The 17,130-nt window shown below is 40.7% G+C and overlaps 1 protein-coding gene across 1 annotated transcript; it reads left to right on the top strand.

The window, feature by feature from the left end:
• Positions 1–13,675: 13,675 nt before the first annotated feature.
• On the top strand, positions 13,676–16,819 carry ELOVL3 (ELOVL fatty acid elongase 3). The gene is made up of 4 exons (XM_019724998.2): positions 13,676–14,035; positions 15,005–15,136; positions 15,676–15,827; positions 16,060–16,819. The coding sequence occupies exons 1-4, from the start codon at positions 13,926–13,928 to the stop codon at positions 16,485–16,487; spliced, it is 822 nt and encodes a 273-aa protein (XP_019580557.2). The 5' UTR covers positions 13,676–13,925; the 3' UTR covers positions 16,488–16,819.
• The last annotated feature ends 311 nt before the right edge of the window (positions 16,820–17,130 follow it).

Genomic DNA, 17,130 nt, shown 5'->3' with positions numbered 1-17,130 from the left:
GTTCGATCCCCGCATGGGCCACTGTGAGCTGCGCCCTCCTTAAAAAAAAAAGAAAAACAATTTGAGTTTTTTTAATCTAGTTCAATGCATCAACTCATTTAATAACGTTTCTTTTTCCCCAGTTTTATTGAGAATGTTTCATTCCGTTTTACTTTCTGTTTTGAAGGATTGCTTTTATATTTTCATGTTTTGCCAGTCTTATTGGTGTATTCATATGTAATAAGTTAACAAGTTTTAAGTATACTATGTAATGAGTTTGGACAAACATATGCAAATGTGTAACCATCACCGCAATTGAAACACTTTCGCCACCCCAAAATTTCCCTATGACTCTTTGTAGTTAATCCCTCCCCCATAGTCCTTGGTCCTTGTGTACAATTCAGTGGATTTTGGTAAATTACATCATTAATTTTTAAAAATTGTGGTAAAACACATTGAGGGGCTGGCCCGGTGGCTCAGGCGGTTAGAGCTCCATGCTCCTAACTCAGAAGGCTGCCAGTTTGATTCCCACATGGGCCAGTGGGCTCTCAACCACAAGGTTGCCAGTTCGATTCCTCAAGTCCCGCAAGGGATGGTGGGCTGCGCCCCCTGCAACTAACAACTACAACTGGACCTGGAGCTGAACTGTGCCCTCCACAACTAAGATTGAAAGGACAACAACTTGACTTGGAAAAAAAGTCCTGGAAGTACACACTGTTCCCCAATAAAGTCCTGTACCCCTTCACCAATAAAAAAATCTTTTTAAAAAATTGCCATTGAACTATTAAATGCACAATTCAGTGTCATTAATTACTTCAGAATGTTGTGCAACCATTGTCACTATCTATGTCCAAAACTTTTTCATCACCCCAAACAGAAATTCTGTACCCATTAAGCAATACATTTCCATTACCACCTCTTCCGAGCTGCTTATAACCTCTAGTCTACTTTCTGTCCCTATGGATTTGCCTATTCTAGATATTTCATATAAGTGAAATCATGCAATATTTGTCCTTTTGTGTCTGGCTTCTTTCACTAAGCATAATATTTTCAAGGTTCATCCATATTATAGCATGTATCAGAACTTTACTCCTTTCTATGATTGAATAATAAGTTCATTGTATGTATATAACACGTTTTGCTTATCCATTCATCTGTTGATGGACACTTGGGTTGTTTTCACCTTTTGGATATTGTGAACAATGCTGCTATGAACATGGGTTTGCAAATATCTCTCTGAGACCCTGCTTTCAATTCTTTTGAGTATGTACCTAGGAGTAGAATTACTGAGTTATAAAGTAATTCAATATTTAGTTCCTTGCGGAATTGACAAACTGTTTTTCATAGCAGTGGCACCATTTACATTCCCAGCCATAATGTATAAAAGTTCCAGTTTCTCCACATCCTTGCTGCATCTAGTAGGTGTGAAATAGCATATCACTGAGGATTTTGATTTGCATTTACTTAATGACTAATGATCTTAATCATTATATCATGCACTTATTGGCCATTTGTATATCTTCTTTGGAGAAATGTCTATTCAAGTAATTTACCTATTTTTAAAATTGGGTTTTGTCCATCCCTTTACTTTTAACCTACCTGTGTTAAATATTTAAAGTAGTTTTCTTATAGACAACATACAGTTGGGTCTTGTTTCTTTTATTCACTCTGCCTTTTAATCGATGTATTTAGACTATCCACATTTAAAATGTTTATTGATAAAGTTGTATTAATACCTACCATATTTGTAATTGTTTTCTATTTGTTGCAGTTCTTTGTTTCTTTTTTATCTTCTTTTTTCTGTGTTCTTTAGTTTTAATTAAACATTTTATATGATTCCATTTTCTCTCCTCTCTTCGCATATTAATTATACTTTAAGAAATTTTTAGTGGTTGCTCTAGAGTATGTAATATATATTTACAGCTAATCTAAGTCCATTTTCAAATATACTGTGTCACTTCATGAGTAGTGAAAATACCTTATAAGTATTACAAATTCCCCTTCCTGTCCCTTATAACATTGCTGTCATTCATTTCACTTATCCATAAGCTAAAATCTCCCAATACATTGTTGCTATTATTGAACAGTTATTATTAAATCAATAAAATGAAAGATCTTATTTCATTTTATTTCTTCTTAATGCTTTTCCTTTCTTTGTGTAGATCCAAGTTTCTGACCTGCATCATTTTCCTTCTTTCCGAAGAGCGTCCTTTAATGTTTTTTGCGAGACAAGTCTGCTGGCAACAAATTCCCTCAGTTTTTGTCTGGAACAGTCTTTATTTCTTCTTCATTTTTAAAGGATAATTTTTCTGAATACAGAATTTTAGGTTGATGGATTTTTTTCTTTCAAAACTTAAAATATTTCACTCTAGTATCTTCTTGCATAGTTCTTGCTTGCATAGTTTCTAAAGGAAAATTCAATGTAATTCTTATCTTTGTTCCTTTGTATGTAAGGTGGTTTATTTTTTCCCTGTGGCTGCTTTCAATATTTTTTGGTCTTTTGTTTTATGTGTTTTGATATGGTATGCCCAGGTATAGAATTTTTGGCATTCACCCTGTGTGGTGTCCTCTGATCTTCCTGGATGTGTGGTTTGGTTCTGCCAATTTCTAAAAATTCCCAGTGATTATTGCTTCAAATAGTTCTTCTCCTTGCTCTTCCCCCTACCCCCTTCTGGTATTCCTGTTATGTGGATAGTACACCTTTTCTTATTTACCCACATATCCATTCTTTTTTCTTTTTGTCATTTTGGGAAGTTTCTATTAATACATCTTGAAGCTCACTGATTCTTTTCTTGGCCATGTCCCATCCACTCATGAGGGCATTAAAGGCATTCCTCATTTCTGTTATAATGTTTTTGATTTCCAGCATTTCCTTTAGATTCTTTTTTATCCCCCCTTCTTCTGCCTCCCCCCACACACACTCTGGTTCGAGCCTTGCGCTCCCCTGCCACCACTGCTGAGGCAGTCTCGCCAATCGTGGGTAGGCTGCTCACAGCAGCTCTCGCTGGCTGCCAGCTACTCACGCTGTCCACCAGCCGCTCATGGCAGCCCAGCTCCAGGGAGACTTGTTGTTCACAATCTTAGCTGTAGAGGGTGCAGCTCACTGGCCCATGTGGGTATCAAATCTCAACCTCAGAGTTAGAAGCTGGGCGCTCCAACCACCTGAGCCACTGGGCCTGCCCAGATTATGTCTTAATATTTCCGTCTTTCTCCTTACACTACTTACTTTTCTTGCATGTTGTTTACTTTTTCCATTCGCACCCATAGCATATTAATCAAAGTTATTTTAAATTCCTAGTCTAGTAATTCCAAAATCTGCCATATCTGAGTCTGGTTCTGAGGCTTGCTTTGTTTCTTCAGATAGTGTCTTTCTTGCCTATTAGCATGGCTTATAATTAATTTTCTGTTGAAAGCCAGACATAATGTATCAAGTAATAAGAACTGAGATAAGTAGGCCTTTCCTGTGAGGGATTTGTTTTTATTTTTGTTTTTCTTTTTCCTGTTTCTCTGGCTAGGAGTTAGGCTGTTTTTAATGTTTGCTGTAGCTGTAGGTGTTAGAAGCTTCTATTTCTTTTACTGTCCTTGTTTTAGTCTTTCCTGCTATGTTTGGGTTTCCCTAGAAATTCCTACTAAAGAGAGTGGGCATCTTGCAGCTCTCTCAGTTATAATTTACTCTTACTGTATTGGAACCCTGTTGATGTGGTGGTAATGTATTGGGGGAAGAGAAGTGTTCCATAATCGTATTATTAAAACTCAGTTTATTTATAGTGGGCCTGAGTTCCTGGGCTGTGACCTTCAGAAGAGTTTCTTATTTTTCCTCCATCCTAGAGTTGTCCAATTACCCTTTCCCTAGGTCAGATGAGGCTCTGGTAAAGTAGTTTCCTGTGAGGACAAACCTTTGTTATGGAAGATAAATAGCTCTGGTCATGTTTTAAAATGATTACTTTTTTTTTTAGTGTATTTCAGAATGGTCGCATTTCCCTTTCTCTTGTCAGAAGCACAGGATTTTTTTCTCTGACCTTCACCATGAGAACCTGGTAGGATCCTAGAAGTAGAACTCATGAAAGTGTGTGGGATCCTAGAAGTAGAACTCATGAAAGTGTGTGGGCCTCTTACGACTTGGGCTAGTCCACATTCAGCCTTCAAGTATTTGTTAATTATTGTTTGTGTATTCCTACCAGTTCCTGGCTCCAGTGGCTTCTGCTCCCTATAAGCTGTGAACTTCTGTGTTTGCCTGTCTCTCCAGTTTGGGGGGCAGTGGTTTGCCCTTAAAATATTTATTTTAAAATAATTACATAGAAATATAAGAAAAAAATCTTTGAAAATATAATGGTAACTATAACTGAGGTGGTTTTGGCCATTTTGTATTTTCAAAAAATTCTACCTTTAGAGTTGGAAAGAAAAAAAAACCCCACAAGCTTTTCTTTTTGTTGAATAATAGGAACATGGTACATCATATAATGAAATAGTATACAGCTATCCAAAAAGATAAGGAAGCTCTAGATATACTAATATGGTATACTCCCCAAGACATATTTAAAAAGAAACTATAAAATAGTATGAAAGTGTACTACCCTTTAAGAAGATATATACAAACATACCTTTTTATGCATCGATGATATTTGAAAGGATACACAAGAAACTGGTAACTGTGGTTGCCTCTGGGAAGAAGAACTGAGGATTGGAGTGGGAGGCAGAGTTAATTTTCTTAGTTTACCTTTTATTCTTTTTTACCACTCACTTCAATTGTGTGTGTGTGTGTGTGTGTGTGTGTGTGTGTGTGTGTGTGTATTTGTAATGGGAAAAATATCATGTGTCCTTTTGATTAATTTCAGAAGACTTTCTAGGCATGGAAAGAATTGTAAAGTTTACTGTCTGTTGTGGGAATAGTGGCCCATGTTCCTGGTGGACTTGGTGGTAACAGAAGGGACAATATGGACCTTATTTTCAAAGGATTATTGCATGTTTCTACCTGTCTGGTTGCTCCCTGTGGGATTGGCTCAGGGGAATGTGTGTTCCTGAACTTCCTCAGGACTGGAGTGGCTTCCTGGGTGATGTTTTGTTTGTTGAAAGCATTTAAAGAGAAATATACTACGCACAATTGGCTGAGGAAGGGGTAGCAGGTGGGGCAAGCAGCACATAGACTAAAAGGTCTGGGTAGGAAGAGGTTAGGGAAGGAAACATATGGGGGAATAAAGGCTTTGAAAAGCTTCTGTGTGTATCAGGGAATATAGAAGACCCTGTGCATGCCCAGGGTTGGACACATGCTAGAAATGACCAGAGAAGACCCTAAGTTTTCACCGCTGGCTGACCTTCAGGCTCTGCACAAGGAGCAAGTGAAAGCTAAAGTGGGATAATTGTAAACTGCCTACATGTTGACACCAACACAGAGCTAATCTGCAAAGATTTGGAAAATATTTTTCTTTCTGTTTTCTTTCCTTTTTCTTTTCTCCAGACAATAAGATTTACAGCTAATTTCTCATAAGAAACCATGGAGGCCAGAAGTCAGTGGGATGACATATTTAAAGTGTCAAAAGAAAAAAAAAACTGTCAAAAAAGAATTCTATATCTGGCAAGACCGTCCTTCAAAAATTAAGGTGAATTCCACTGAAAAGAATTGAAAGCAGAGTCTCAAAGAGATATTTGTACACCTATATTCATAGTAGCATTATTCATAATAATTAACACATGGAAGCAACCCAAGTGTGTATGATCAGATGAATGGATAAGCAAAACATGTGTGTGTGTATAATATTATTCAGCTTTAAAGAAAGACAAAAGCTACAACATGAGTGAACCCTGAGGACATTGTGCTAAGTGAAATAAGCCAGTCAGTCACAAAAGTACTAATATTGTATGACTCCACTTATTTGCGGTTCCTAGAGTAGTCAAAATTATAGAGACAGAAAGTAGAATGGTGGCTATCAGGAGCTGCAGGTAGGAGAGGGAATGAGGAGTTACTGTTTAATGGGCATAGAATGTCGGTTTGTGAAATGAAAAGAGTGCTGGAGATGGTTGCATAACAATATGAATATGCTTAATACCATTGAACTGTATACTCAAAAGTGGTTAAGATGTTGAATTTTAGGTTATGTGTATTTTACCACAATTAAAAAATTGGGAAAATATATTGAGTAATACACAGAACAATTATTAACATTTTAAAGCACAAATATGTAGGACTTTTATAACAGAAAAAAAAAATTATTAATGAAAAAAATAAGAGAAATTAAGGCATCCCCAGGTAAACAAAAGCTAAAGGAGTTCATTGCTAGTAGACCTGCCCTCCAAGAAATTCCTTTTAAAGGAAGTCCTTCAGACTGAAATGAAAGGACACTAGACAGGAACTAGAATCTATGCAAAGAAATAAAGAACACCAGTAATTATGCCTACATAGGTAAATACAAAATCTAGTATTATTGGTTTGTAACTCCTCTTTTTCTCCTAGGTGACTTAAAAGACAAATACGTAAGACAGTAATTATAAATCTATGTTAATGGGCACACAATGCATACAGATGTAATCTGTGACAGTAGCAGCATAAGTGAGGGTAGGACAGCTGCATAGGAGCAGAGTTTTTTGTACTATTGAAGCTAAGTTGGGTCAATTCAAACTAGAGGACTATCATTATACTAAGGTGTTATTTGTAACCCCCAGAGTAAATACTAAGGGAATAAGTTAAAAAAAGAAAGAAAGAAATTAGAAGAGAATCAGAATAGTACAAGCAGAAAAAAGTTAAACACGAAAGGGCTGTAATGGAGGGATTAAGGAATAAAAAAGATATGAGATATGTGGAAAACAAATGGCAAAATGGCAGGAATCAATTCTTCCTTATCAGTAATTACTTTAAATGTAAGTGAATTAAACTCTTCAATTGAAAGGCAAATATTGGCCAAATTGATTTTTTAAATGATCCAACTATATGCCATATACAAGTGACTCACTTTAGATCCAAAGACACAAATTGGTTGAAAGTAAAAGGGTGGAAAAAAGTATTATATGCAAATAGTAACCGAAAGAGAGCTGGGGAAGCTATACTAATATCAGACAAAATAGACTTTAAGTCCAAAAATCTTATTAGAGACAAAGAACATTATATAGCGATAAGGGTCAATCCATCAAGAGATAGAACAATTGTAAACATACACTCCACAAAATATATGAAGCAAAATGGACAGAATTAAAGAGAGAAATAGACAGTTCTACAATGATAGTTGGAGATTTCAATACCTCATTTGTAAAAATGGATAAAACAACTAAACAGAAGATCATTAAGGAAAAAGAGGACTTGGATAATGAACTAGACTTAACAGACATATACAAAATGCCCTACCCAACAATAGCAGAATGCAGATTCTCAATTGCATATGGAACCTTTTCCAGGATAGGCCATATGTTAGGCCACAAAGCAAGTTTCAATACATTTTAAAAGACTGAAATCATACAAAATATCTTCTCTGAACACAATGGAATGAAACTAGAAATCAATAACAGAAGGAAAACTGGAAAATTCACAAATATTTGGAAATTAAACAACTCTGTTAATAACCAATGGATTAAAGAAGAAATCACAAGAGAAATTAGAAAATACTTTAAGATGAATGAAAATGAAGACATGACCTACCAAATGCAGACTAAGCTCTGAGGTGAGAGAGGATGGGAGCAGAGGATGATGCTGGAGCAGAGACACAACAGAGTCACTTTAGAATACTTGAGACAAGCTAGGGAAGAGGAGACAGGGACATGGGAAAGTCTTGGAGATTTTGTATAGCCTTGTTGGTGCCTTCCAGCCAAAGACTGGAACCTTTGAAAGTATCAGGAACAGACTTGTAGTTGAATTTATTACTCGTTGCAGTGAGGGAGTACACCATGGGAACTGTGGGATGTCTCAGGAAGAGGGTTTTAGAAAGAAGCCTGTTATAAGAGTTGGGCTTTGTTGGGTGATTAGATGGGGGAAGGAAATGGAGGTTCATTGTTGACTGAGTGCTGACAGAAAACAGGACAATTCTATCTATGATTTGGTATCTCAATAAATCTTATCTACAGGGAGGACAGACTAGAGTGAGAATAAAGCTGTAATTGGTTAAGAAGCAATTGCCACTCATATAAGCTGAGAGAGGGGGACGTTTAGTATTTTGTGGGTTACACAGTGACCTTGTCTTTGTGTTTAGCTACAATTATGAAGTAGCTTTGTTTTGTCTCACTCTATCATGGCTTCTGAGTGACTTTGTCTGATGTTCATAGTCTGTGAGATTGTTTATATCTAGCAGAATAAAATGGCCCAGCGTGAGCACCAGGCCCACTTCTAACAATACCGAGGCCTAGTATTTTCCTCTCAAAGCTTTGAAATGTAGTTTAGACTCTGAAGAACCCCTGGAGAGTTTAGATTTATTTATTTTTTCTGTTCCCTAGCAACATCCTCTCCCTCTGATAACTCCTTAACCAGTGCTTTTCAACTTACAGGATGCAGCCTACTATTGGGTCATGATGAGCATTTCAAAATGTTGAAATACAATAGAATAAAAATATCAGACACGATATGGCAAGGAAATGTATGTTTGAAAAGTTTGTTTTAAACACGTGTATGTACAGAGTTACAACATAACATATATTTCTCCTTGTGTGTTTCAGTCAAAAAAGTATGAGAGCCACTTGCTTATTATACATTGATATTTCCTCGGGGGTTGTAGGCTTTTCAATCTTCTCACCTACCTCAATAGGTCTCAAACTCTAATAAGCATAAGAATGACCTGGGAAGCTTCTTAAACTTTCATTCCCAAGCCCTACCTACCTCCAGATGTGTTCAGATTCAGATGTCTGGGGTGGGCACAGGAGGTTTCATTTCTAAGCTGGAGATTACACTGCAAATGGTCCATGGACCCAACTTTGAAAAGCCCTGCGAGGCCTTCTCACTCCCTGACCAATTTCATCTGCATCCTCTACCCCGAGTGTTGAAGCCAGACTGACAGACTGAGTTCTAGACAACTGGTTATTGGATCATCTCACCTGAATGTCCCACTGGCACCTTGTATTCATAGGGCCCAAACTGAACTCATCTCTTTTTTCATCCTGCTATTCAAATATATTCCTCCTCCATTATTTCCCATTTTTGTGAGTGGATGCACTATCTATACCCCACCATCCAAACCAAATTAAAGGAGAGAGGGGAGTCAAAGATGACCCTCAGATATAAGCCTTCGGAGCGGAGCCAGCTTCCCAGGTGTGCGACCTGTGCCGCCATACAGAAGCAGCCTGCACTTGGCTTGATGTTCTGCTCCTGCCATCTTGAAATTCTTAATACGTTTTGAACAAGGACCCTTACATTTTTATTTTGCTCTGGGCCCTGCAAATTATGTAGCCAGCCCTGCCTAAGAGCCAAGCAGACTGGTAGTGACTTTAATAGAAATAGGGAACTCAGCACAAACAACAGGTCTGGGAAGGTGAGCTGGGTTTCAACACCTGAGTGACTCAAGTCAGCCAGGTGGAGAATCCAATGGGTAGCTGGAAATGTGAGCAAAAATAAAGTGAGGTCAAGAGAGAAGATAGGGAAGGTGGAGTTATCCAAAAAGAAGTAACAGGTAAAGTCATGAAAGGGAATTAGATAGCCAGGAAAGAAAGCATAGAGTGAGGAACCATTATCCCTGGATGAATCGCATTCCAGAATGTTATGACATCAATTGGAAAATATCATGAAAGAAAACTTAAAATAGTTCTAATTATTTTCTATAATTTCACCCACCCCATCAAATGACTTCACATTTTAGTGTTTCTTTTCAACTTTAATCTTTAGGGACATCATCACCTTTAGATAACCAAGGTAATGGGATACATACAGTTTTAAGTATTGTTTTTCTTTCACATTATTTTACAAGCATGGTTTCATGTTTCTTCATGTTATGGTAACTGCGTTTTATAATGTAAGTATTTAATAATTTTGTCACTGATCAGTGGGTTGTTTCCTGTTCTCTATTATGTTAAGTCCCACCGACTTAAGTATTTTAGCACATACAAATTTTCTTTTTCTTTTGGCCTATTTCACTTGAGTCTTAAATTCCTAGGTGAGGGACTGGGTCAAAGGATACCAGGTAGTTCTTGCAAAGTGTTACTTAAGTGTGCTTCTTGAAGGATTATGTCAGTTTACCTGGCCACTAGCCAGGTGTGAATGTATCTGTTTCCTAAAGCTTTGACCAGCATTGGGTATTTAAGTTTTATGTGGTTTAATAGCTGTTAATTGGGACTGTACTATATATACAGTCTTTAATTTGCATTTCCCTAATTACTAAGGAGCTGAATCTTTAAATATATATATATATTTATTATATATTTATTGTATATATATATATATATATATATATATATATATACAGTTTGTTTGTGTTTCCTCTTAGGTGCCTATTCAATTCAAAGCAACTGACATATTTGAGTGCCACTGTGTGCAGGTGCTGTGTGCGTCCCTCAAGGATGAATGACCTAATAAAAATGACCATTTGGAATAGGCTGGGGGAGCCAGGATATTATTGAAAAATATATGACTAATTGTACTCAATTGGTAGAATCACAATACTGGCAGGTAGTTTTGGCAAAATCCTATGGGTAGAGGACAAAGTAGGGAGGGGCTGACCCTGTCTAAATCGAATTAGGCTTTTGCAGGACAAGTGACTTTAGAGCTAAGGTCAAACAATGGGTAATTTGCACAGGTGAGAAAAAGATGTCTGGGGAGAGGGCATAATATAGAGAGAGGTAAAGGGGGTTGAAAAACCTGAAAATATGGTACTTGTGTTATGGAGTTGTGACTATTCCACTATCGCTAAAATGTGGAATGCTGGAGCTGAATTGAGGGATGATGGGACATTGGCTGGAAAGGAAGGGTCAGGGCCCACTTCAGGAATCTGACCTTAGTCCTGAAGACTTTTTTTGTTCTTAAAGAGAAATGACATGAGCTAATGTGTGTTTTCAGAAAGACCTTTCTGGCAGCTAATAAGAGGTAGATTTGGGGACACTGGAGTCTATAAAATGAGCCTCTGTGTCCTCAGCCACTTACCAAGGGTCAGAGATAGGACTGAGGATAAGATTTTTATGTAGTATGCACATTAACTGTATATGTCCTACTTAAAACTATATTCCTTTTTCATGGCTTTCCTTTTTAAAAAGGTTTAAATTGTGGTAAAATATACATAACATGAAATTGACCATCTTAACCATTTTTAAATGTACTATTCAGTAGTGTTAAGTACATTCACATTATTGTGCAACCAATCACCAGCTCATGGCTTTCCTTTTTAGTTAATTTAATTGAGTTTTATTAAAAAGAAGTTGAAATTTGTACAGATTTACTATTTTGGGTGGTAATTACTGATATTTGTTTAACACTTCACATTGTATAATGCTCTTTAACATATATGATCTCCTTTGATCCTCATAAACATTGCTGCTGAGGTGGATATTATCCCCATTTTACAGATGAGAAAGCTGAGGCCAAGAGATAAAAAGACCCAACAAGCTTGGCGTGTTTATCTTGGAGAAACAAAAAGCGTCACCCAGATTTATAGGCTGAAGATTTCATCCATTCAATCACTCATGCAACAAATATTACCTGAGTACCTACAATGTACCCAGTGTTAGGAGAATGGTGTTGAGCAAAATAGACATATTCCCTGCATTTATGGAGCTTAAGGACTATTGGGGGAAACAGGCATTAATCAAGAAATCATAAAAATAATGAAGCAATTATAAACTCTCATTGAAGGAAAGAAATACCATGTTATGAGAACCTTTTATATACAACAGGGGTACCAGACCAAGTCCAAGGGTCAGGGAACATTTCCCCCAGGAAATAACTTCTGGAGATTTCTTCTTCTCCTCTTCTACACACCCCATCCCCAAGCCTCAGCATTAAACTTCACAGGGAAAGACAATGTAAAATATCTTCATTTGAGAGAAACCCAGGACTGTGTATACATATTCTATATGCATTTGTAAATCTCCCAAAATGAATCACCCTGACATTTCCATGTCTAGTCCACAATATCCTTTCATTGACATTATCTGACTTGTATACTGACCCCAACCTTGTGAGGCAGGCAGGCAAGTATGACTATCTATGTTTTACTAATGAAGAATTTGAGTCTCAGAGAGGTTAGGCAACTTGCCTAAAATCACATGACTAGTTAATGGTGGAGCTGGGATTTGAATCCAGGTCTTGTAACACCTAGATGGTATTTTTCTTGTAATATTCATTCTTACGCTTATTCATTCATCCATCAAACATGTGCTGATCACTTTCTGAGTGTCAGGGTATGTACGATGCAATCAAGAACCACTGAAGAGTTTTAAGCAGGAAAGCAGCATGATCCAATTTAAGTTTTAGAACCCTCTTCTGAATGAGAGCACAGAAAGTGGTAGTTTTCAAAGTATGGTCTGAGACCAACTACTGGGTCAGAATCTCTGAGACTGGGGATCGGGAATCTTATGATCAGCCATGTTTGGGAATTCTTTTCTGGTTCTAATGCAATAAAGAGAAAGAAGCACTGTATTAGAGAAGGAGGTGGTACAACCAGTTAACATGACTAAGGTAGTGGCTGTAGTAACCAGGTGAGAAGTGATGAGGTACAGAGACAAAGGAATGCACTTGAGAGTCATTTAGATCACATGGACAGGACTTCTCTCTCAACCCTTCCCTGGAGAGCCACTCAGTTTCAAGGAAGTGGAGCTGGGATTCCTACCTGGCTCCTCTGGCTCCAGAGTCTGCTTGTGGGCTTTACTGCACATAGTCATTTATAACCACATCCTGATTTTAAATATTTTATATTTCTCTAAGCACTTGTTTTGCAAATCTCTGTTTTATCTCTAACTGCTGTCAAGCCTTGTATTTCTCCCTGACTTTCATAAAACCTAGGAGAGAAATAAGGGACAGACAAGTAAGGCCTTAAAAGTTTTAAAATATTTATTTCTTTGGGGCTGAGTACACAGGAAAGGAAAAAGTAGATCTGATTAGGAAAGCACAGACTAGGGGAGAGATCAGGACACCTTCTATAAACCTTAGGAAGCCTCCAGGATACCTGAAGACAATAAACCCAGAAGCCCAGAGGGTGAACCCATTTCGTCCCCAGGGTTACTGGGTGTCAGGCTGGGGCAGTTCAGGAATTCAGGAAATTTTAAAGAAACCACAACAGCCTCAACAACCACCTGCCCAAACACCAACCACTTCAACAATAAAATTCATTAAAAGTTACCGTTCTCCCACCCACAACCACAGACTTGAAAGAGGCAGATGGGACTATGGGAGGGGTTCTCTGCCGCTGCTTCCCCAGCCTTATTCATCCTCAACCCAGTCCCGCGTTTCCCGGGGTCTCAGGGAAGTGGGAAACTGACACCACTATCTCTGGGTCGAGGCACCAGAGGCTGAGGACACTTCCACTCTCCTCACTGCCAAGTAGGCCAGGATTAAAACAAACTGAGGCAAAGGCTGAGGTTGGCCGTGCCGGGAGAAGACTAGCACTTCCGGGTACCTGACAAGGCCACGGGAGCTAAGCCAAGCTAGCACGAGTGGGGGTGTTGCGGGAGAAAAAGATGGAAAAGGGCGTGGCGAGGGCCTAGGACGGGCATTTCGGGGTGGAAAAGATAACCAATCAGAGAGCCTTCTGTGGCCTAGGGGTGGAATAGGGGTGTGTCTTGGTCGAGATTGGATAACGGCTGGGTGCAGGGAGGGGGCCGCGCGCTACCTGGGCCCGCAGCTTTGCAATTCCGCGTTATATACCGCAGTGGCCGCGGCGGCGGAATGGGGCTGGACTGCAGCGCCTGTGCCTGAATTGGACGATCCTCGGCTTGCCGCGGAGTTCCCTGGTTCCTGGATCCATTCCGTCCTGCTCCAAGGTTCGCTCCATCCTCGGTCCCCCAGCCTCTCACCCAGCTCCCCAAGCTCCAGACCTCGACCTCTGCAGAACGAAATGGGCACAGTCATGAATATCTCAGAGGAAATAGAGCCGCTGCTCCAGCCCTACAACTTCGAGCGGTTACAGGGCTTACAGGACGTAATCCTCTTTTTGAGGGAGTACTGGTGAGACCTGGGGAAGGGGAAGGGCCATGCCGGGACCCTGTCCTAATGACTGCAATTTGGGAGGTGGGGGTGGGGGAAGACACTGCCCGCAATGATTTTCTTAAAAAGCAAAGGAGAGAAGAGAGGCGGGAAGGGGAGGGGGTGGAGGGAGAAAGAAAGAGAGGGAGGGAGGGAGGGACGGAGGGAGGGAGAGACAAACAGAGAGAGACAGACAGAGAGAGAGAGAGAAAGAAAAAGAGGAAGAGGAAGAGAGGATGGGGTGAGGAATGTGGGAGGAGACAGAAACCAAGGGGAAAGAGTATATGTAGTGAGAACTGGTCTCTGAGGAATGGGGTTGATTTGAAATCCTTTTTCCCACCAGCCTATAGATGACTGTTCTCCGTCCTTTGTGTCCGTGCATGCACGTGCAAAGTGCTGGTGCCCAGGGACAGCCTGCCCTTCACAATTATCGCGTTGTCCCCCAAGTATTCTATCGTCCCTGCTGTGGAGAAGGAGGCAAAGTCAGGGAGCTCTTCCAAGATTTCCCCAGGCTCTCTGGCTTTGCCCTGACTCTTCTGTGGTGTTTGTGGGCTTTGTGCTCCAGCCAATTTGCTATGACCCAACTAAGTGGAAGCTTTTGCCACACTCTTCTTACACCACAACCCTGGGTTGGTTTTAGGCATGGGCCAGCACCTGTCACCTACTTATAGCCTTACTGAGAGAGCAATAGTCACAGGAACCTTGGACATAGCCCCTGCCATGTACTGGGTACTTTATATATATTAACACTGTCCAGGGAGGACTGTTATTCCCCCATTACAAATTAGGAAGCTGAGGCTCAGAGAACTAAGTAGGTTTTTCCTGTGCCACACAGCTAGTAGGTGGCAGAGCTGGGAGTCCAACCCAGAGCACTCACATGGAGAGATGAGGGGGCATTCCTCTAACCAGCACGCACCCATGAATCCATCCCCTCTGCCTTCTGCCTACCAGGGCAACCTCATTCCCCATAGCTCTGATCTACCTGCTACTCATCTTTGTGGGGCATAACTACATGAAGGCACGGAAGGGCTTCAACCTGCAGGGGCCTCTCATCCTTTGGTCCTTCTGCCTTGCAATCTTCAGGTAAGACTCTCCTCGCCTATCCTGTAGACCCTCACTCTATTCCTAAAACCTTTCCAGAAACCTCAACTGCATCAACTCCCCAAGTTGCCTGCAACTCTTTCTCTATTTCATTCGCTCACCTCTAGTTCCCCTCGCCAGCTTTCACCTCCCTCCCATATTACCCTGTTTTCCTTCTTTCTGAGGCTCCAAACTGGCAATTTCTGTTCTCTCTCACAAGTTCTCTTGTGCTCATGGAGTCTGTGTACTTCCAACAAATTTCTCCAGGCCCTCTCCCAAGACCCTCCAATAACTTCCTCATCCTCTCCTTCCCATATTTTCTCTCCCAAACTCCTTCAATCTCCCCCATCCTGCTACCCATTTCCTCATGGGCTCCTACCCATCCCAAGAACTCTATTCCCTAATTCAACTTTCAGTCCCATCATCTCTTCAGCCCTCATCTCTTCTAGATTATTGGTTGGATCAACCTGACCAGGCTGAGGGGGAAGGGTGCATTGGTGTCTGGGGATGAACTTACACCTTTTTCTTCTGTCCCATTTCAGTATCCTGGGGGCAGTGAGGACATGGGGCTATATGGGGGTCCTGGTACTTAGCGGTAGACTAAAGAACACTGTGTGCTTCTCCATCTTCATCGAGGATTCCGTAACGCAATTCTGGTCCTGCGTCTTTCTTCTCAGCAAGATCATTGAACTTGGTGAGTGGCAAGGCTTTGTCTCTCTGACACCCAGTCAACTGCATCCCTCACCTATCACATGGAGAGTCCCTCCCCCACCCCTGGGACCTAATAACACCCAAGCCCCTCTTCAGATTCTCTGTCATAAAGACCCCTTTCCCCTCCCTGAGAATTTCCCCTGTGCCCCCACATTCAGTGCGGAGGGTGGTCCCAACACTGGGTGGTGTGCCAGCTATGACTCCCCATCTCCCAGGAGACACGGCCTTCATCATCCTACGTAAGCGGCCACTCATCTTTGTGCACTGGTACCACCACAGCACAGTGCTAGTGTTCACAAGCTTTGCATACAAGAACAAGGTGGCTGCAGGCGGCTGGTTCATGACCATGAATTTCGGTGTGCATGCCATCATGTACACCTACTACACTCTGAGGGCTGCCAAAGTGAAGCCCCCCAGGTGGTTTCCCAAGCTCATCACCACCCTGCAGATCCTGCAGATGTTTATGGGAGCCATTGTCGTCATCCTGACTTACATCTGGAGACAGGAACAGGGATGCCACACCACAGTGGAACACTTCTTCTGGTCCTTCATCTTGTATACGACCTATTTCATCCTCTTTGCCCACTTCTTCCACAAAACCTACATAATGCCTAAGGTCAAAGCCAATACCAAGAGGGAGTAAAGGGCTGGAGAAGAAGAAGGATCCTCAGTCTCTCTCCTCCCCAGGGCACTGAGCGGTTGGGCTTAGGTTTGGGAGAATGATTAGGATGCCTTCCCTGCATGGTTTCTCCACAGGATGTGTGCCCCAAAGTGACAGGAAGTTATAACAGACAAGAAAGCATCACCCCCTGGGAAGCGGGTATGATCTAGTACTTTGATGTTTGTTTTTAATGTGAAGGCTGAGCAGGTCCTGAGGTGGAGTGGGACTGAGGAGGATCCCCAGAGCTGTTATTTATATTTCTATACAGAAACCTTTCTTCTTGCTCTATTTTTTAATTAAATATCTCAACAAGATTTTTGGATTTCGGGGATTTGGGGGAAGAAAGAGTCGGCTGTGATGGTAGACAGCTGCTGGCAGTGGGATGATCAATAGTTGAAGAGCTTAAGAGGGTGTGTGGAAAGATGAGAGGCACACACACAGGCACTCAATAAGAATCCTAGGCCTGGTAGGCACTTAATAAATGTCTGTTACAGACCAGAATTTTATTGCTGTTAAGAGGCCCAAGCCCCTCATTGGAACAGTGAAAAACAGGTGCAGAAAGGCGGAATAACTTATCTAAGGTCATCTAGGCTTTCTAAGTTACAGAAGTGACACCTGCAAGTAG

The sequence above is a fragment of the Rhinolophus sinicus genome, chromosome 15, assembly GCF_057876585.1.
Source record: "Rhinolophus sinicus isolate RSI-liver-muscle chromosome 15, RSI-T2T, whole genome shotgun sequence".
Classification (NCBI taxonomy): domain Eukaryota; kingdom Metazoa; phylum Chordata; class Mammalia; order Chiroptera; family Rhinolophidae; genus Rhinolophus; species Rhinolophus sinicus.
Note: the sequence above shows the minus strand (reverse complement) of the source record. Positions and strands in the feature narration are given on the sequence as shown.

Bases quoted from the DNA above. Each gene is read 5' to 3' on its own strand.
- ELOVL3 (XM_019724998.2), top strand. From the start codon at position 13,926: ATGGGCACAGTCATGAATATCTCAGAGGAAATAGAGCCGCTGCTCCAG. The intron at 15,137-15,675 runs GTAAGACTCTCC...GTCCCATTTCAG, and splicing joins TTCTGCCTTGCAATCTTCAG to TATCCTGGGGGCAGTGAGGA. The intron at 15,828-16,059 runs GTGAGTGGCAAG...CCCATCTCCCAG, and splicing joins CAGCAAGATCATTGAACTTG to GAGACACGGCCTTCATCATC.